General features: G+C 42.7%; 1 protein-coding gene across 1 annotated transcript in view; it reads left to right on the forward strand.

Annotated features, from left to right (window-relative positions):
* The first annotated feature begins 2,634 nt into the window (after nucleotides 1-2,634).
* Nucleotides 2,635-21,507, forward strand: part of NCKIPSD (NCK interacting protein with SH3 domain) — a 113,437-nt gene continuing 94,564 nt past the window's right edge. The window contains exon 1 of the mRNA XM_081939876.1: nucleotides 2,635-2,942. Within this exon, the coding sequence (XP_081796002.1) occupies nucleotides 2,772-2,942 (171 nt within the window). The 5' untranslated portion in view covers nucleotides 2,635-2,771. The remainder of the gene's footprint in view (nucleotides 2,943-21,507) is intronic.

Genomic DNA, 21,507 nt, shown 5'->3' on the forward strand with positions numbered 1-21,507 from the left:
ACGGAGTGAGCTCCAGTTACTTCTCCCAGCTTCTGCCAACTAGCAATTCAAAAGCATGTAAAAATGTAAGTAGAAAAATAGAAACCACCTTTGGTGGGAAGGTACAGTGTTCCGTGCACCTTCATGTTTAGTCACGTCGGCCACATGACCACAGACAGCGCTAGCTCTTCAGCTTTGAAACGGAGATGAGCACCGCCCCCTAGAGTCGGGAATGACTAGCACATACAGGTGAAACTCGAAAAATTAGAATATCGTGCAAAAGTTCATTTATTTCAGTAATGCCACTTAAAAGGTGACACTAATATGAGATAGCCTCATTACATGCAAAGCAAAATAGTTCAAGCCGTGATTTGTCATAATTGTGATGATTATGGCGTACAGCTTGTGAAAACCCCAAATCCACCATCTCAGAAAATTAGAATATTACATGCAATCAATAAAACAAGGATTGTACATAGAACAATATCAGACCTCTGAAAAGTATAAGCATGCATATGTACTCAGTACTTGGTTTGGGCCCCTTTTGCAGCAATTTCTGCTTAATGCGGCATGGCATGGAAGCTATCAGCCTGTGGCACTGCTGAGTTGTTATGGAAGATCAGGATGCTTCAACAGTGGCCTTCAACTCTTCTGCATTGTTCGGTCTCATGTCTCTCATCTTTTGCTTGGCAATGCCCCATAGATTCTCTATGGGGTTCAGGTCAGGTGAGTTTGCTGGCCAATCAAGCACAGTAATCCCATGGTCATTGAACCAGGTTTTGGTGCTTTTGGCAGTGTGGGCAGTTGCCCAGGTCCTGCTGGGAAATGAAGTCAGCATCCCCATAAAGCTTGTCTGCGGAAGGAAGCATGAAGTGCTCCAAAATCTCCTGGTAGACGGCTGCGTTGACCCTGGACTTAATGAAGCACAGCGGACCAACACCAGCAGATGACATGGCTCCCCAAATCAACACAGACTGTGGAAACTTCACACTGGACTTCAAGCATCTTGCAGTGTGTGCCTCTCCATTCTTCCTCCATACTCTGGGTCCTTGGTTTCCAAATGAGATGCAAAAGTTGCTCTCATCATAAAAGAGGACTTTGGACCACTGAGCAACAGGACTTTGGACCACTGTGTGTCTGTTATCATTTCTGTTCAGAGCATACATACATAGGCTGAAACCAAGCAAGATGGAAGTCTTGTTTGTACATTGGGACTCTGTATTAACACCAATATTATCTTTAGACAAGGAAGCACTATTTCTAAGAACAGGTTCACAATTGGGGATCCTTCTGGACTCACAACCTCCACTCAAGAAGCAAGTGCAAGCTGTGGCTTGAATGACCTTTGTGCAGCTCTGGCTGATGCTCCAATAGCAACCTTACTTGGGGCAAGAGGATCTGGCTACAATAACTCTCACCTCAAAACCACTGGATTAGACTAGTGCAATCCACTGTACATGGGGCTGCCTTTAAAGACTACTTGGAAACTATAGTTTATCAAGAATGCAGCGCTTCCTTGCTAATGATGGGAGTGCATTACCTGTGTTACAGGCCTTGCAATGGCTACTTTGTGGTTCCTGGATACGATGTAAAGTGCTGATTTTGACCTATAAAGCAGAAAAGCTTTCTGAGAAACAGAGGAAAAAGCTTCAATAAAGGCATTTGAACTTGCACGTACTTAAACATGAACTTGCATACCCAATGCTGTTTTTGACCTACAGTCACCATTATATGACTGATTATATGACCGAGAAGAGTGTCAACTTTAAAGGGATAGGAATGTTTAAGAGATGTTGTTTCCTTTGTCATTTACAAGGTTTTTGATACAGTCCATCACCAAAGATTCCTAAAGCAAGCATTTGTGGTAAAGGAGGGGAAGGAGTGCCTTTTCTTAATCTATCATCAATTGTTGTTATTGCTGTTAGTTGCAAAGTTGTGTCCAACCCATCGCGACCCCATGGGCAACATTCCTCCTGGCCTTCCTGTCCTCTTCCATCCTCTGGAGTCCATTTAAGCTCAGGCCGACTGCTTCAGTGACTCCATCCAGCCACCTCATTCTCTGTCGCCCCGGTCTTGTTTTGCCCTCAATCTTTCCCAGCATTAGGCTCTTCTCCAGTGAGTCCTCAATTACAGGATAAAAAAGAAAGAGTGCTTGGAAATAAATAGACAGAGATAACCAAAAAGAAAAGAAAAGAAAAATGATTTAGGGAAGCAACTCACCAATCACAAAAAGGGTTTTATTTACAACCCAGACAAAAGTCAAGTAAGGAGCCACCGTCAGCTGATAGCGTTGTATACTGATATGCAAGAGATACAACTGTATCCCGCCTCTCCCCTGTAAATTGTACTTTGTACAATTGTAAATTGTATTGCCGCTTACATGCTTCTAGCTTTGCATGCTCTAACCCAGAGCCTTCCCTAAGCTAAAGACCTTGGCGAGTCAAAGGCCATTTGCACGTGTGGAGAATGCAGCCTGGCCAAACCCGAGTTGCACGCGGGATTTCCACGGGCCTCAGCTTCGTTCCCGCCGGGACGGAAAGTTTGAACGGGCCGCCCTTCTTGAGAAACAGCGCCACGGCAGATGGCGCCACAGCACCGCGGTGGGGAAGGGGGTGAGGCTGCGTTCTGGCGCCACGGGAGGCTGACGCAGGCCCGGGATAGGGGCGGAGCGCTCAGAGCGGCGTTTATAGCAGGAGCCGCCGGCGCCGCCACTTGGTTGGAGGGGTCTCCGACCAGAGTTTTGCCGGCTAGTTTCTTCTTCGCCGGCCCGCCTCCGTCCCCTTTCCAGCGCCATGTACCGGGCCCTGTACGGCTTCCGGTCGGCCGAGCCTAACTCTTTGGCCTTCGCCGTTGGCGAGACCTTCCTGCTGCTGGAGCGGAGCAACCAGCATTGGTGGCTGGTGACCCGGGCGGGCTCCGGGGAGACGGGCTACGTGCCGGCCTCTTACCTGCAGCGCCTACAGGTCAGGCAGGGGGGCAAAGGATGGGCTAGGGCAGCAGTGGGGTCGGTGGCCACCGGCGTGGCCGAGGACAGGCTTGGAGGTTTCTGCTGCTTTCCTGGAGGTGGCAACGCTTCTGAGACGCGCGCGGGGTTCAGTGCCCGAAGGTCCGAGGCCAAGGCTGCGCCGTGCTGGGATCTGCCTGAAGATCAGCCAGGCTGGAGGGGTTTGCTTCAGCCATCGGGTTTTTAATGATAATAATAATAATAATAATAATAATAATAATAATAATAATAATAATAATAATAATAATAATAATAATAATAATAATAATAATAATAATAATAATAATAATAATAATAATAATAATAAATCCTGTTCCGAGAGAACCATTTCTGTGTATGGAAAACGGAACTAAGCCTGGTCATCAATCATCATTGCACATTTCCATATCCATGTAAGGTATGGCTAGGCAATGGCATCATAGGTAGGTACTGTATTGGTGTGGCTGAGGCAGATGATGATCGGTGAGAAGGTCTTGTGGAACTTTTCACCTAGGTGCGAGGAATACAAGGAATGGTAGGCACTTGCTATCTTACAGGTGCATCTTCCGAAAGTCAGACATGCTGACATAGAAAATGGTTCACCTCCATATGAAGCCACACAATCTGTGCTCTGTTTGGAGGTGTTTGAACAGGAACAGGCCTTTTTCAGGGGAGATAAATTACTTGTATTATTACCTATTTGCACACTCTGGAGGCTCAAGTAACGAGGCGCAAAGGTGATTTTGAGAGGGAGAGAGCCTGCTTTACATTGGTTGGCAAGGAAAATCTGCAAATATTTTTTGCTACTGGTGCTCTTGTTGCAGATATTCTGAAGTTGTATTATTGTTCTTAGGATGCACTTTCCCCCATATATGTTTTCCTGGAACAATGAGCTTCTTTGTGGGTTAAGCCAATACTTTAAACTGTAACAAATATTTTGTAAAGGATGTTGCACGACCTTATTTTGATAACTGGATTGGTATCTAAAAGAAGTAGTGGGAGATGGGAACATCGCATCCTTTCTGCAAACTTTAATGAGAGGTAAAACTTGATGAAATGTTTGTGATAGTGCTGGGCATATAAGGAAGAAAAAGTGAATGTAACAGAGAACAGATTTATTTTGATTATGTGCCATCAAATTATTTTCAATTCCTAGTGACCACATAAGTAGATTTCCTCCATAATAATCTATCCCTAACCTGGTATTTCAGATCTCCTAATTGTGCACCAATGGCTATTATGAGTCGATCCATCTATCTTCTTGCTCATCTTCCTTCTCTTTCCTTGTGCCTTACTCAGCTTTAGAGAGTCAGGTCTTTGCATAATGTGTCCAAAATAGGATAACTCAAGCCTGATTATTTGTACCTGCCTCACGTGAGAATTCTGAATTGGTTTGTTCAATGATCCATTTGTTTGTTTTCTTTCCTGTCCATCGTATTCTCCAACACCATAGTTGATATGCGTCAACATTCTTCCAACCTGGGCTAGTAGAGTGTCACAGGGAACATGGTGGCTTGTATGATTCTGATTTTTGTAGGTATAGACGCATCATTTGGCATTTGAATATCTCTTCCAAGGCCTTCATGTCTGCTGTTCCAAGTGCTAGTCTGTAGTGTATTTCTTAACTGCTTGTTCCTTTGCTGTAGATGGTGATCCTAAAAGGCAAAAGTTATCCACTACTTTGATATCTTCATTGTCAGTTCTAAGGCTGTATTTTCTACCTATTGTCCTTACTTTCTTTATATTTAATTTAATCCTATATTTCACTGTGTTCATTGACTTTTAGAATATTGAATAAAGAAGGAGAGGTCATGTAGTGGTGTTGAATTTCTTCACCACTCTGGAGTCAATTTTTATTTTTGCCATGTTCCCGCCACACTGTGGCTTCCTGAGCTGTACATAAGTTTCTCATGAGGACAATGAGATCTTTGGGATTCTCATTTTTCTGAGCACTTTCCACAGCTTGAAGTGATTGATATAATTAAAGGCTTTTCTATAATCAATGAAGCACACACTGGTTTCTTTTTGGTGTTCTTTGGCTTTCTCAATTATCCAGTATATATCAGCAGTGTTCCTCTGCCTTTTCTAAAGCCAGCTTGTACATCTGGCATCTCTTTTTCCATGGAGGGCTCTAATCTGCAGTGGATGATCCTAAGCATTATTTTGTTGGCATGTGAAATTAAGGATATAGGTCTTACTCCAACATTTCACTGCACAAGGGGAATCAAAGAGATATTAAATTTAATGTTATAAACTAGAACTAACATTTGGGTGAAACCGAACCAAATATTATTTATTTATGCCACTTATTACCAAAATGTCTTGGTGATCTACAAAAAAAAAAGAATGATTGGCAGGACTTCTCATATACTCCTGATATATTACAAAAATTTAAAGCTTGTAATGGTTTCCCATCACCAATTTCCAGGATATTATAACTCCACTGTAAATCTTACACAACTGTTTGCTATGGTGAGAATCCCTGTAACACAACTGAAGCAGAAAGTATACTGTCACGGGTAAAATGTGGGGGACAACGATGGGCATTGTGAGTTGGGCAATAAGAGAAGGGTCTATCTTGCAATTATTCTCAGATATTATCTTGATTGATAGCCCCTACAAAGGGAGAACTTGAATGTTGTCTTCATTACTTGATTATGTTTCTGTATGTACATGCATACGTGTGTTCATATGTACTAATAATTTGGCATTTGTCTGGGGAAGATTTTGAAGCAGCCGTTTTGCATCTGTGGAAATAGTGCAACATAATAAATGCATGGGAGAGCCGCTTTGGCTGTAGCAAGTCTATTTCTCCGATGTAAAATATAATAGAAAGAGGCTAATAACAGGCCTGCTCAACTGCTGATGAGGGGGCCAGTCGGCTAAGCATGAACAAATGTTGTAACAATAGTGGCAGTAATTATAGCCAAGTCAGACAAGTTTGCAATTATGGAAAGTGAAAGAACAGATTGCTTCAGCCCAAATAGGAATCGGAGTGATGAGTGATAACACCCTTTTTGCTAATGTGAGGGTGTATTTAGCAAAGGAAATCCTAAGGAGAGCATAAACATGGAAATGAGCTTCTCCTTTGCATCAGGCATCCTTTGGTATAAAGTGTTTTGTCCTATTGCTGGAAATTGTATGTACTACTGGGTTTGAGGGGTCTTAATGGATGAGCCCACTTTGCCTTTATGCAGGTGCTCCTCCTTCCCCACAAACAAGTGACAGTTTTGGTGTGAAGCTACGCCAGGACCAACTCTCCCCTCTGCTCTAGTGCTGATCCAGTTCACTGCCTCCCACATAGCAGATGTTTGAGAAAGGAAAATCATTCATGCATGGGCAAACTACATGACAAGCACCATTGTCAGTTTGGCCTTAAGTTATGTGTTGAATTTATATTTACCGACAAAGAAATAAAGGGAGACTTAAGTTATGTAAACAACTGTCCTTGTTTTGGTGTACATGTAAATGAATATGAATGAAAAGAGAAAGCAAGGTGAGATTGTGCATTATGCCCCTCAGTATGCTCGGATTTTTAAGAGTCCTAACCAATGTTCCCTCTAATTTTTTTTCAGTGTTTGAGCGGCACATTTTTATGCCTGAGCAGCACCTGAATTTTTTTCACAGGTGTCACCTAAGACAACAACAAAATCAGTATTATTTGAAACTCAAAGTTATGTTTATTCAAGGTACCCGCTTAATTAAAAGTGTTATATAGTATCACTTAACAACGCTCCTGCTTAGCAACCAAAATGTTGGGTCAGAAACTCTGGCATTTGAAGCATGCAAGTCTTAAAGCTGTCAAGTTGCAAGACCCTTGCACCCCTAACCCTTTAGAAAAAAAAACCCCAGGGGTCTTCAAACCTGACAGCTTTAAGACTTGTGGACTTCAACTCCCAGAATTCCTCCTCCAGTCATGTTGGCTCAGGAACTCTGGCATTGAAGCATGCAAGTCTTAAAGCTGTCAAGTTTCAAGACCCTTGCACCCCTAACCCTTTAGAAAAAAAAAACCCAGGGTCTTCAAACCTGACAGCTTGTGGACTTCAACTCCCAGAATTCCTCCTCCAGTCATGTTGCGGCGACGTCATCTGCGTGGATCTGCTCCATCTTCGGTTTTTTTCATAGGGGGCAGGGCTGCCGCTGAAGATGCCGACGACGAGCCCCTGCTGCCACCAGAATAACAGCTGCCTCCTCCTCCTCAAACAGCACCGCCACATTTGGAGTGAAGCCGCCAAAGCTCCCGCTGGTGCCCCCGCCCGTGGCAGCGGCGGCGGCGCGTCCCCCTCCACTCGGAGCACCTGAGCTGGGCACCCGTTACCCCTGCTGCCTTCTCCTCCGCCGCCGTGCTTTTGAGAAGCCATGAGGCCTTTTTCCCCTGCTCCCGCCCCCTCTGCCGCCTTCCTACTGGCTCCCGCGGCCTCATGGCTCCTCAAAAGCACAGCAGAGGAGGAGGGGGCAGGGGTAATGCGGGGCTCAGCTCAGGTGCTCCGAACAGAGGGGGAGGCGCCGCTACCACGGGCGGGGGCGCCGGCGGCAGCTTTGAAAAGGCTTTGGGGTTTTATTTTTGCCGCAGCGCCGGGCGCAAGCAGCTAGGATTGGCCGCCCACAAAGGACCTGCCCGGGCTTGCTTTCCTGAACTCAGTCGCCCCGCGCTCATCAAAACAAGTCCGGGGAGGTCCTTTGCAGGCGGCCAGCTCTAGCCGCCTGCAAAGGACCTCCGGCGCCTGTGACAGTACAAAACACTGCGCGGCAGTTAGAAACTGCTGCACGGTGTTTTCTTGCCACCTGCGCGGCCGCGCAGCCGCGCACCTTAGAGGGAACAGTGGTCCTAACTCAATAGTGGTGGAATATTAGTTTGGAAAACTGAAGAGCAAAGAGAGCTATACAGTGTCCTGCTGGTTAAATTGTACAATAGAGCATCTACATATTTTGCTTAGAAAGAAAATGCGACATACATATTTGCTTGTGTTCTGAAAGAAAAAATAGCCTTTTCCCCCAACCCCCCCCTTTTAAAAATTCCTTGAGTTCTTCCAAATGTATTGCTGAGGCCAATATTAGTTTCCTGCAATTTTGAAGCTGAAATAATCAGAAAATTGACCCAAAGCAAAAAATTAAGCAAAATCAACTCAAGAGCCATACTTGGTGGGTAGCCCTTGGCCTATTTAGGGTTTTCAGCAATTTTAACCAGTATGAAGCTTTAAAAAAACGGGTTTGCCATTTTAAATCCCAAGCCCTTCACCAGTGCAAAAAATAAAAAAATAAATCTAAAGTTTTGGTGAATATGTACAGAACGTTCCATTCTGCCTAGAACTACACTAATCTGGAAATTTATTAGTCTATGCTTACTCTATTTTGGATGACAATTTATGCTTGAAATGAGCTTGCGTAGCTTTTCCTCAGAAAAAATATTCCTAAAAGTTGGCAATTTTCTTCGCTCTGTTAACTTCCAAGTTTTGAATTCTAGAGCTTTGCTTCAGGTATATTCTTAGTATTTTCCCATCCCCATTTTAATACCATCTGCCATAGTTGACAGCTGTTGCATATGATGGAGGTACCATCCCCAAACCTATGCATATCTTTGAAGTTTGATTATATTTAGTCTCGAATACATTTTATAACAACTGCTGGCTTTAACCACTTATTGACCCTCTTGTAAAGTTGGACTTAGGTATCTCGTCCAGCTGCCTCATTTAAATATTGTAAATAGAAATGCATCACATTTAAGAATTCTTTTGGTCTAAGTCATACAATTAGATGTCTAGAAGGCAGCTATGATCACAGGAGGTTTAACTAGCCTTAGAATTACATTCTTGCTCAATATAGTTCAGTCTGGTTATGATCGCACATACATTAGATATATAATTATTAAGCTACTGTATATTATCATGTCCAATTTAAAACCTCAGTTGCCACAATATGCTTCAGCTATTATTAGGTTCCCCTTTTATGTTTTTAATTACACTGGATGTCATTCATTTTGGGGTGTAATTCAAGACATAGTGATAGTCCTAAAGATAATCCTTAGTTTGTCTTGCTCTCTGTAAATCTGAGTGCTCCTCAAAATTTGCTGATAACGTTTCAAGGTTTTCAAAACAGTGATTGATGGGAATGTAGGAGAATACTTCTTTTGTAGTTATAGTCTCAATATAAACATTCCTGTCCTCCCAACTTGATTTAAGGAGTTCAAAGATGGCCTTGATGAAAATATATGGCAACCATTAGAACACAACTTAGCCTGGGAAAACACAAAAACATGAGAAAGAAACTCAACATTGCCTGACCTTGATTTTCTTTGCCATATGAGAAAGGAAAGGGAAATTCTGTTAAGCTTTCAAGATTCATTTATTATAGTCTATACTAGCTGGATACCTGTGCTTTGCAATGCAAGGTCCGTTGTTAACAAGGCCCCCCTCATTAATGAGTTGATCTCAGAGGGGGAGCCGGACCTTGCAGGGATAACGGAGACCTGGCTGGGCCACGAGGGTGGTTTACCCCTCATGGAGATGTGCCCGCCAGGCTACCATGCATTTCATCAGCCGCGGGCCCAGGGTAAGGGTGGTGGGGTGGCGGTAATTATACGGGAGAGTCTTGAACCGAGGGAGTTCACTGTGCCACAGATCTCCGGGTGTGAGTCCCTTGGTGTGAAATGGGGCCCAGGGAGGCAGTTGGGCTTGCTGATTGTATACTTGGCTCCTCGCTATGCATCAGCGGCCCTGCCCGAGCTCCTCGAGCTGATCGCGGAGACTGCAGTTGATACCCCCAAACTTGTGGTTATGGGGGATTTCAATCTGCCGTCGATGGGTGAAGCATCCGAGGTGGCTCGGGAGTTCATGGCTTCCATGACAGCCATGGACCTGTCCCAATTAATTCAGGGCCCCACACACGAGGGTGGACACACACTGGACCTTGTTTTTGTATCTGGACAGTGGACGAGTGATCTGGGAATAGGGGATCTAGTTATCACACCCCTGTCATGGTCAGACCACTCTTCTCTCCGGCTCGACTTCCCCGGCGCTACCCCCCACCGCGGGGAGGCGGAACCTGATTGTCCCAGATAGTTCCGCCCCAAGCGACTGATGGAACCGGATAGGTTCCAGACGGAGCTTGGGCCATTTCCTGTAGCCCTGACCCGCTCCCGGACGGAGGACCTAGTGGCCGCTTGGAATAAGGCGGCTGCGGGGGCCTTGGACCGGGTAGCACCTTTGCGGCCTCTCTTGCGGCAACAAACCACCCTGGCTCCTTGGTTTACCGAGGAGCTGAGGGTGATGAAATGTCACAAGAGACGCCTAGAAAGCAGGTGGAGGTCCTCACGCTCCGAATCTGACCGAACACAGGTAAGAGCCTATTTACGGACCTACCTTGTGGCTCTAAGAGCGGCCAAACGTAGACACTGTGCCGCTCTTATTGCGTCCGCGGATAACCGCCCTGCCGCCCTGTTTCGGGTGACCCGCTCTCTCTTATTTCAGAGGTCGCGGGAAGCCCCTTTGCAGGGTAGAGCAGAGGAGTTTGGGGAATATCTGCAGGACAAAATCGATCAGATCCAGAGTGGATGGGCCCCCTTCAGTGGACCAGGAGAGACGTCGGAAGCAAGTCTTGAGACACCATGCTGGGAGGAGTTTGACTCTGTTGCCCCCGAGGACTTGGACAGGTTACGTGGGCAACTGCGAGCCACCTCATGTTTACTGGACCCGTGTCCCTCCTGGCTTGTACTGGCATCCTGGGAGCTTACACGAGGCTGGCTCCTGGGTCTGGTGAACGCTTCACTGGAGGAGGGGTCCTTGCCGACCGCCTTGAAAGAGGCGGTGGTGAGGCCCCTGCTCAAGAGGCCTTCCCTGGATCCGGAGGAACTAGCTAATTACCGTCCTGTCTCCAACATTCCCTTTTTAGCGAAGGTTGTAGAGAGTGTGGTGGCACAACAGTTCCCACGTCACCTGGAGGAAGCAGTCTATCTTGACCCGCGCCAGTCCGGCTTTCGACCCGGTCACAGCACGGAGACGGCCTTGGTCGCGTTGGTAGATGATCTATGGAGGGCCAGAGATAGGGGTTGTTCCTCTATCCTGGTCCTATTAGATCTATCAGCGGCTTTCGATACCATCGACCATGGTATCTTATTGCGCCGGCTGGAAGAGATGGGCGTGGAAGGCACAGTTTTGCGGTGGTTCCGCTCCTATCTCTCCAACCGGACGCAGTGTGTGTTGGCAGGGGAGCAGAGGTCGACCCTGAGGCCACTCACTTGTGGGGTGCCTCAGGGTTCGGTCCTCTCACCCCTCCTGTTCAACACATACATGAAGCTGCTGGGTGAGGTCATCCGTGGTTTTGGGGTTGGATACCATCTGTACGCTGATGATACACAGCTGTACATTTCCACCCCAAACCACCCCAACGAGGCCGTCGAAATGTTGTCCCGGTGTTTGGAAGCCGTGCGGGTCTGGATGGGGGACAACAGACTTAAACTCAACCCTTCCAAGACTGAGTGGCTGTGGCTACCGGCGCCCCGATTTAACCAGTTGACGCCATCACTGGCCATAGGGGGCGAATTATTGCCCCCCGTAGAATGGGCGCGCAATTTGGGCGTCCTCCTTGATGCCCGGCTGTCGATGGATGACCATCTGACAGCCGTGGCGAGGGGGGCGTCCCACCAGGTTCGCCTGGTGCGTCAATTGCGCCCCCTATTGGATCGGGACGCCCTACGCACAGTCACTCATGCGCTGGTGACGTCTCGCCTGGACTACTGCAATGCTCTCTACATGGGGCTCCCCTTGAGATGCACCCGAAGACTGCAGCTAGTTCAGAATGCGGCCGCGCGGGTTATCATGGGAGGATCAAGATACTCCCACATAACACCATTCCTGCGCGAGCTGCACTGGCTGCCTGTGGTTTTTCGGGTGCGTTTCAAGGTGTTGGTTACTATCTTCAAAGCGCTCCATGGCATGGGACCTAGTTACCTGCGGGACCGCATCTCACCTCATACATCCCTACGACCTATCCGCTCTCACAGGGAGGGACTCCTCCAGGTGCCATCCGCCCAGCAGTGCCAGCGGGTGACGCCTAGGAGTAGAGCCTTCTCTGTGATGGGCCCAACCCTCTGGAATGACCTCCCTCCCGATATTAGAATTACCAATGACCTCCGCTCCTTCCGACAGAAGCTCAAGACTCACCTGTTCCGACTAGCTGGCTTAGCTGATTGACAGTTCCATCTTCCACCTCCTGGCAAACATTTTATTGGGGAATTTTTAAGGGTATTTTAATATTTGTATTTTAACTAAGAATTGTACAGTATATTTTTTACCGCCTCCGTCTACGTCCACGCCTATGTCTATGTCTATGTTCATGTCTATGTATTTGTATATGGTTTTTTTTTAAACATGACTGTACACCGCCCCGAGTCCTGCCTAGGAAAGGGTGCGGTCTAGAAATAAAAGTTGTTGTTGTTGTTGTTGTTATTATTATTATTATTATTATTGTGACAAAACTATGTGATTGGGCAATGCAGGAGAAATTCAGTTCACTCTGGTTCAATCCAATGGCTCAGTGGTGGTCAGTGATTGAAACGCATAAGGGAATATCGCTCCCACTACCTTGAGTCTGGAAGAAGTTCCATAGGTGGAAGGCGTAGACATTTCGGTGATGTACTGACATTTAGTACTGTAAGAAGCCCCAGATCGCTCCTGAGTGAAGGAGTGGAATGTCTGCCAGTTTGAACTGAGGTAATGGAATATGAGGCAACTGGCACTTGAAACAATTCTTTTCAAGTGGGAGGGGGAGTAGAATGTCTAACTCCTTAGCATCAGAGCGTGTTAATATAAGGCAACTGGCAGTTGGAACAGAATTCTTTTCAGGTGGGTAGGGGGAGTAGAACTCCTTAGCATCAGACCATGTAAATTACTGTATAAGAAATACTAATGATCTGATGGTCATTTTGAAAAATCCATTCTTAGCGAGCACCTAGAAGCCAAGAGGAACATATGTGCCAAATTTCAAGTTTATAGCCTTTATAGTTATGGAGATTTCGTGATAAGTGAGTGGTATTTGGCTTTTATATAGATGGATAGAAGATTAATAGAATTCTGGTATTTCTAGTGGAGACTATTTCCTGGCCAGATCTACCTTAGGTTTATTTTAACTTTTAGGTTTCTATTTTCTCTATTGGCATCATGCTAGTTGCTTGAAGAATGTTCTCTTTCGTTATACTTTCATTTCTGGTTTTTATTGGCTTTGTGTTACTTATTAGCATGCTTTCTTTTTCCCCCCACATTTTATTTGTAGTTATTGTTGCCTGGAGTTGCTTCTGCAGAGATGTGCAAAATGTTTTGAATGCAAAGCATTTGGGGTTAGAAATTTCCTGTTTCAAACTAAAAATTGCTGTTTTGACTTCATAGGAAGTGTCCTGATCGTGGTAATCTCAGAACACATTCCTTTTTTTTTTTCCACATTTGAAGTGGAGGCCTTTCAAATGTGGAACTCTTCCAGAACAGATTGTGTGTGTTTTACATTTCCGTAAGACAGGCAAAAACATTTTAAAATAGAAAAATAAGTGAAATATGGACACTCTGAAAAAATACCCATTACTGTATATTGTACGTGAATGTTTAGAACTCATTATCATCAACTCAGAGAAACAAAAGATAAAGTATGTAAGCATGGAATTTTGTATGGACACCAAATCTAATAGCACAGTCAGATGTGAATTAAAAAAAATATAGATATTCTGCTTTACTATCCTTGACAACATTTGTGTCAAACTCAACAAAGGAAAATTACCGTATAATCAAAGGGTTGGTTGGAATTTATCCAATAACCATACAAAATAAAAATATTTTGATTCCTTTTCGCATATCCCTCCGGACTAAAGCTCCTGTCTTTGAAAATTTATTAAAAATCAAATGTTCCGTGGTTTTAATACATACACTTATAATCCTCATGGTGTCGTTGAGTCTGGCGTCTAACTTACTAGTATGGCAGCTGTTAAGCCATACAGGAGCACAGTATTCTGTTGCAGGGTAGACCAATCCTAGTGCTGATAACTTGAGGGTTGCAGATGAAGCTTCCCATTTAGTTCCACATAATTTCTGGAGTATGTTGTTTCCAGTATGCTCTCCTATTCTCTAGGTATATCTTGTAGGAGGGAGTCCAGTCCAGTATTATTCCAGGGTTCTTTAGATACCGTCTTTCTTCGAAAAGAAGACAGGGTCTTATTTTCGTTTGATCTCCAAAACATGGCTTGGGCCTTATTATCGGGGGGGTATTGTTTTGGGATTGCCGGGCGGCTGCTCTCTTGCGAGCGGGCTCCCGAAGAGCCGGGCACAGCCTCAGGGGCAAATGGCTGTGTTGCGCTGTTGCAGCAGTGCAACAAAGCAGACATGAGGTGACCACACTCAAGAGCAGCCGCCCGTCAACTTCCCTTTCCAGCCAGGCAGAGTGCCACTCACTTATTTAGGGGTATCCCAAAGGTGCCAAGCCGCATGGCGCTCTGCCTACCCCCCAGCTCCCACGGTTTGGCACATTCCGGATACCCCTTGGTCAGTGAATGGGGCTCTGCCCGGCTGTAGAGGGGGGTTGCGCGAGTGCCTGTTTTGCCCCAGCTCGTGTGCTTCCCAGCCTCACCATGCCCTGACTAAGCTCTCCCTGCAGGGCCAGGGCACCGCCAATGCCATGCTCATAGCATAACTTCTTCTCCGGCTTCCAAACTCCGGAGATTGGCTGCCGAGTCTTCCGAGTGGCCACTCTGGGAGTGCGCTCTATGGTTGTAAGCTGACTGTCAGAAGACTCTGGTGATCTTCCACCACCCACCCAAGTTCTCACCGGAGAACTCTCCCCACCTCCTTCGCTATCCATCGCCGCCGCCCTGAAGGAGATAATGCGATCGTGAGACCTGGCCTCTTCGATCCGCAGGCAAGGGATTTATCAAAGCGAAAAGTTCAGCCCCCAAATCTCTCTGCTTAGCAGCTGCCAAACCAAGGAGTAAACAGCGCCTGAGTGTGCAAAGAATATGTGTCTTTTTCCAAACTGGAAAAAGTTCGCCCCTAAGGCTGTGCCCGGCTTTTTGCAAGAGAGCAGCTGCCCGACAACCCCCCTCTCCAGCTGGGCACAGTGACATTAACCAACCTAGAGGTATCCCGAAGGCACCAAGCAACGTGAGCTCCTCCCCCCCCCCGGGCTCCCTTTGCTTGACGCCTTTGGGATACCACTAGGTTGGTGAGTGGCGCTCAGCCTGGCTAGAGGGGGGGGGGGTTGCCCAAGGGGTTTATTTTCAGGACATGTTATATTTTCGGGAAAACACGGTAGGATCATAGGGATCATCATTTTGGAAATAATGCATAGGAAAAAGGATGTACTAAGTAAACATTTTCAAAGGCATCACTTATTATGTTCCAAGTAAAAAAGAAGGAAGTGTATCTTAAAATTGTTTTTAACTTTCTTTTCCTATCATGCTTCAGATGCCATTTTGAATGCATTTCTTATCTGTTTTCCTGCAGACAGAAGATGACCTTCCAGAAGATTAGTCTCTAACAGTTTTTCTATTTTTTATTTTTTAAATAAATTTGTTATTAAACAAATAAAATAACACAAAGTAATAAAAAGCAAAAGCAATAAAGAAAAGCAAAAGTGGGGGGGGGGGGGGAAAGAATGGGGGAAAAAATAGAAACTTCCACTTTCCTTTGTAGTTATCTGTACCGTTAAAAAATTCTCCCTTATACTATGGTTACAAAATCCCCCCTTACATTTTTATTATCCCATTTTATTCTGATCATAAAAACCACAAATCATAAGTGCACTTTTTCTGTTTTATGAAAAAAGCATATAAGGATTTTCTGTTGTTGTTGTTAGTTGCAAAGTCGTGTCCGACCCATCGCAACCCCATGGATAATGTTCCTTGAGGCCTTCCTATCCGCTACCATCCTCTGGAATCCTTTTAAGCTCATGTCTACTGCTTCGGTGACTCCATCCAACCACCTCATTCTCTGTCGTCCCCTTCTTCTTTTGCCCTCAATCTTTCCCAGCATTAGGCTCTTCTCCAGCGAGTCCTTCCTTCTCATTAAGTGGCCAAAGTATTTGAGTTTCGTCTTCAGGATTTTCTAGTCAACTATAAATATTATTTTCCCCTAATCAGAGGTTAATTTCAATAGTTAGAAGGGTGGCATATAAATTTAATAAATAAATATCCTCAATAACCATTCTGCTCTAGACAGTGTTGAGTCTTTCCACTTTTCAGCATGCAATGGTCTTGTCGCAGTTGTCATTTATAAAAGCAAAGTTCCGTGACATTTTTCTAGTTGCTTGTCCATTAGACCCAAAAGAAAAGTCTTCTGGTTTCAGTTGCTCTTTAACCCTTTAAAATCTTTTGAATTAATGCGTATATTGTATTCAAAATATTTTGATTTTTACATGCCCACCAAACATCATAAAATGTCCCTTCCTAGCAAAGATTCAAAGTACCTTTATACATTGTAGACAATTTCTCTGATGATAAATATGAATGATACATCATCTTATAAAATTCCTTTGAAGGCTACAACATTTCAATCCTTTCAGCCACGTATTTCCTCATTGGTCCTTTTGTATATGGTTAGCAAAGTTTTTGACCCATTTTATTATGCATTTTTCAGTTCTTCTGTCTCATATTTTAGCAAAAGTTTATACTTTTTAGCAATAACATGCTCATCATTAGTACATAATTCTATTTCAAATTTAGTCGCGCTTCATTCAAAACCATAAAATGTTTTATACATGGTAGATCTTTCTGTTAATCATACATAAGAAAACTTTAAACCAGGATAACTTTCTGTTATCAAACCTTTTCTTGATTTCATTTTACAATCACTTGAGAAAATTTTAGTATCTCTTGGTAGACTAACCATTTAGATTTACTTATTTCTCGCCTATAAAATGCATCTTGTACTGAAAGCCATATAGGTTGTTTTGTGGCAAACCCTGAGTTTATATTTGTTTCATGTAGCCTGTCTAACAATGATTTTTAGAGTCTACATTCATCTTAACTTTATTATACCATAGACATCCATACTTTCCAAATCTCAAGTCTATATCCAATAACTCCTTCTACTTCTTAACATTACTCATTCTTTCATCCAAACTCAACAGCATGCAACAAAATATACTGGTAAGTCCAATCCTCTTCATTTCTTCATATCTTCCCTTGCCATATACATTTAGATATGTCCCCCTGCCATTGTTTAAATGGTACATCAGCTGTCAAAACAGGTATTATCTGAAACAAAAATAGCATTCTGGGTAAAACATCCATCTTAATCACAGAATTTCTCCCCAACAATGACAATTATACTTCATCCCATCATGACATTTTTATTAAAAAAAATCATCCATAATGCTTTTCTTTCTGAATGAAATATCCAGTATTGTGTTTTAAAGGATTAGTTCTCTTGGAAGCTACTGTAATGCATTTTCAACTAATTAGTTGTGCTTCTATGATTAGATCCCATCTAATTTAAAGAAATTAATATACTGTAATTGATCTTCAGTGTGGAAGGGAACCTAATGTTGTGAAGTTCAAGCTCCAGAAACACAATCATTCTGATTTATTTTATATTAACATATGGTTTAATCCTTTAACAATTAACAAGAGCTAGTGCATGTACTTGGTTAATGTAGTCATGGCTATCTTTCTTACCATCCAGAAAATATTTCAAAGAATATATTTCAATAAGTACTTTCAGTTCACCGTTAATCATCACATTCTTTGTTGTATGAAAATTGTCTTCAAGGACATGTGAAATTATCCATCTATTAACTTGAAATCAATACAGGATGCATTTGTTTAAAAAAAAGTACATAGCAGATCTGAAATTTGTAATCAGCTGAAATTTGACATTGTTTTCTTGAATGGGTGTTTGCATTCCCTTCAGCTTTAAAACTCCAGCTGCTGTAATGTTATGTTAATTATAGTAAATAAATATACTGCACATTAAGACAAGCTTCTTAAATGTATTTTTGTTGGTGCATCAAGTTTGATTGTAGGGCCTGTTTTTGGTAAATGGAAAAGCTTGGGGACAGACAGTTGATAATGTCAAAATCAATATTATAATTTGGAAACAGCTGTGAACTGCACAAGTGGAGTAGGTTAGAATTAAACTAACATCTCTGTGGTTACTTGAAGGGAAGGAGTACTGAAAAGGAGCACACTCTTCTGTCTCTGCCCACAGCCAGGAGTTCGATCCTAATGGGGCTCAACATTGAGTCAGCCTTTCATTCTTCCGCGGTCAGTAAAATGAGGTTCCAGATTATTGTGGGGGGGGGAGGGCAATATGCTGACATTGTAAACCACTCAGAGAGTACTGTAAAGCACTATGGAGAAGTATACAAGTCTAAGTGCTATTGCTATTTTTCCATGAGCCTTCCCAGTCTGAAGTGAAAGAGGTAGGGACAAAAAAGTATTCTTTTTTTAGCATGAGGCAAGACTCTTCCTTTCACTTGGCTTTTAATTAATTCATATCTGCTTCTTAAGATTGTCTCTTGTCCTTACAATGTTTTGGATTTTTAATTTTGAACCACACTGAAGTGGTGTTTCTGAAGCCAGTTTCTGGCTTGACTTTGTATATGGCGAAGAAGGAAGAGGAGGACTTTTTGACACTTAAGAAAATGGTTAGTCAGTGGGCACATAGCAATAGCACTTAGACTTATATACTGCTATATAATATTTTGTAGCACTGTCTAAGTGGTTTACAGAGTCAGCATAACCTTGAGCCAGTGGGGATTGAACTCCTGGCAGTGGACTGAGTTAATTTGAAATACTGAATTCTAACCACTGTACTACCCTAACTCGTAAAGACAAGATTGAAAGAACTGTTTGAGTTTGCTTTCCCAATCTGGAGTTCCTCAACTACAACTTCTAGAACAACTTTCAACTGCATGTTAGGGGGAAATTCTGTGTACTGTTGGCCCAACACTTTTGGAGGCCATTGGATTGGAAAGACTGGTTTGCGTTATGAGTAACATAACTCTGAGTCACTTTATGTTGAAGTGATGATGTCCCTATAGAACCAGCAAGCTAACCTGATATTTTAGGTAACTTATCTGCTGTGTCATTACTCAAAATATCATATTCATAAATATGAATGCATTGTATTCAATAATTCAACATTAGCCAGTGACAAAACACTGAAAGGTGGTTGAAATTGCTTGCTCCTGGTGAGAACACAGTACTTTGCATCTAATATCAGTGACAGTGTCATGGGAGATAGAGTTTCCATCACAGGATAAAGAACATTAAATGTGCAACTAACAATGGAGTCAGATTCCAAGTAAAAGCCACGTGTTGTAGGAGAAGCAATCAAAAGCTGAATGTCCTGGTTGGAGTGATGTACTTAGACCACAACAGGCCAGTAGACATTTCAAGTACTACCTACCATTGCCTGCTGGCGCCATGTGCATTTAAACAGGGATTTCTAATGTAACTGCTGGTCTGTAGTTTCCTAGTTCCTCTTCCACTCTTAGCTTCAAGTAACAAAGGTGGACCATCTTTTGTGAATATATGCAACTACACAGCGCATCTACATGTCACGATGTATGCAAGCAGTTACAAGCACAGTAAACCTTGGACTCTTGTTTCAATCTTCTTTCCTTTTGCATTTGTTTGTTTTCTGCACTCTGCAACTATAATTAGGGCTAGCTATGTTCCGTTTCGAAAAGCCACCTTAGTCATTAAGTCTATCTTATTTAAAATAACTATAGGTTTATCTTCACTGCATTTCCAAGCCCAGATGAAACAGTAATATGTGGTTTATAGGAGTGCAAAATAATCTGAATTTCTCCTTGTAAGAGGAGAGTGAGCTTGTTGCAACTCGTTCTTGCTCATGCATTTTATAATTAGCTGTGGTTTAGTGTGATGATTGAACCACAGCATTATGATATAGCGTGGGATAGATACTGTATTCCATTAGGCCTTTGAGATCTATATATTTGTTTTTCAGGGCAAAATTGGGCACACTTATATTTTGCTGTTGACATAGTTGCACTAGACATCTTAACAAATTGTAGGCTTATCTTGTTAAATATTGTGAATTAAAAATAGCCGAATAAAGGGATTCAGTACCCTAGAATGATTGCTTTTCCTTAACTGCTAGGGAAAGCATTAGCAATTTTCCCCATGGGGCAGATGCCAGCTTCAGTGGGTCTATTTTCATCCTTTCTATAGTTTAGGGAGGGGAATAAATGCCTGCTTTTCTTCCAGCGCTGCTGATTTAGTAAAGAGCACCTTCCCACCCATTATAATATACATCTTTAATAATAGATAAAAATAGAGATGCACCTTTATTTTTATTTCCTTCAGTATAATAGTTGAGGTGAAAGAGTTGTACAAATGCCATCAAATGAACTACATTTCTCCAGCTGTAGCAAAATTGCCAATGTTTAATATTTAAAGTCAGCTTTTTGGGTCTGAAGTGTTAGCCAATATTTTGTATACAGGATTTGATGTTACTAGTATTGGAAGGAACAATGGAGCTAACAGGTGCTATTGCTGAGACTTTGAAGAGTGACCTTGGCTATAGCATCTAGTTAATTGCCTGGAGTCATTAGACATGCTTCTAGTTCCTTTAGTGCAATACAGATGTTGTGGTAACAAAACGAACTTCACAAGTTCTGAATAAATGGAAGCATGCCAATTGCTAGAAGTTCTCAGTCTGGGGCAGTGTGATTTAAATAGATTGAGAACAGCAAAAAGATTGATGACTGTGATGGAAAGTCCATTTTTAGGTACATAATTTCTTAAGAATTTTGATTATAATAGTAAAACACAATACAAACTAAACTTAAAAAGAAAAATAGAAAGAGTAAAAGTTACAAGAAAAAGAAGAAAGAAAAAAGTAGAATATAATAAAAAGAATATATAGAGAGGAGTGACTTCCAATCTTCATTACGAGTCCAAACAAATTTGTTGACTCTTCACCCTTTTTAAGGTTACAAATAGTTATCTCTTCATCCTATATTTTTCTTTATTCCATATTTGATCCTTTATCTATAAACAAATCCATAAAGCTTAATCTTTTCAGTTCTGGTGTCAGGAAAAAATCCATAAGAGTTGCCAGAAGTAACAATATTTTATTTTATTTTAATTTTGATCAAATTAACCAACTTAATATTTTTTTATTTCTGACAATCTTAATCTAGTTCATTCAAATATTTGTCCCATCACATGGAGGCTTTATTGAAGGCTTCAACAAGCCTCCTTTGTAAACTCAATAGGAAAACATTTTCCAAGTCACAAACATTTATAATTTGCATTTGCCTTTTGAATTTTAAAACATCAGCCAATTTCTTTTGTGCATCCAGTGAAGTATCCTTTTCTAAGTCAGTATTTTGGCTTGTCAGTAATAAACATATTGTTGATACTCTAACTTGTCAGAATTTATTCTACATCTGCCATTTTTTTCATTAACACCTTTTGGACATGACTACTGACATAGTTGGTACTGTGGCTACTAATTTTTCACTCTCACTGTTACATCATTTTGCATTTGATAGGCTTGCATAACATTTTACACTTGATAGGCAGACTAAAGACTAAAGAC

The sequence above is a fragment of the Natrix helvetica genome, assembly GCF_964273705.1.
Source record: "Natrix helvetica genome assembly, chromosome: 1".
NCBI classification, from domain to species: domain Eukaryota; kingdom Metazoa; phylum Chordata; class Lepidosauria; order Squamata; family Natricidae; genus Natrix; species Natrix helvetica.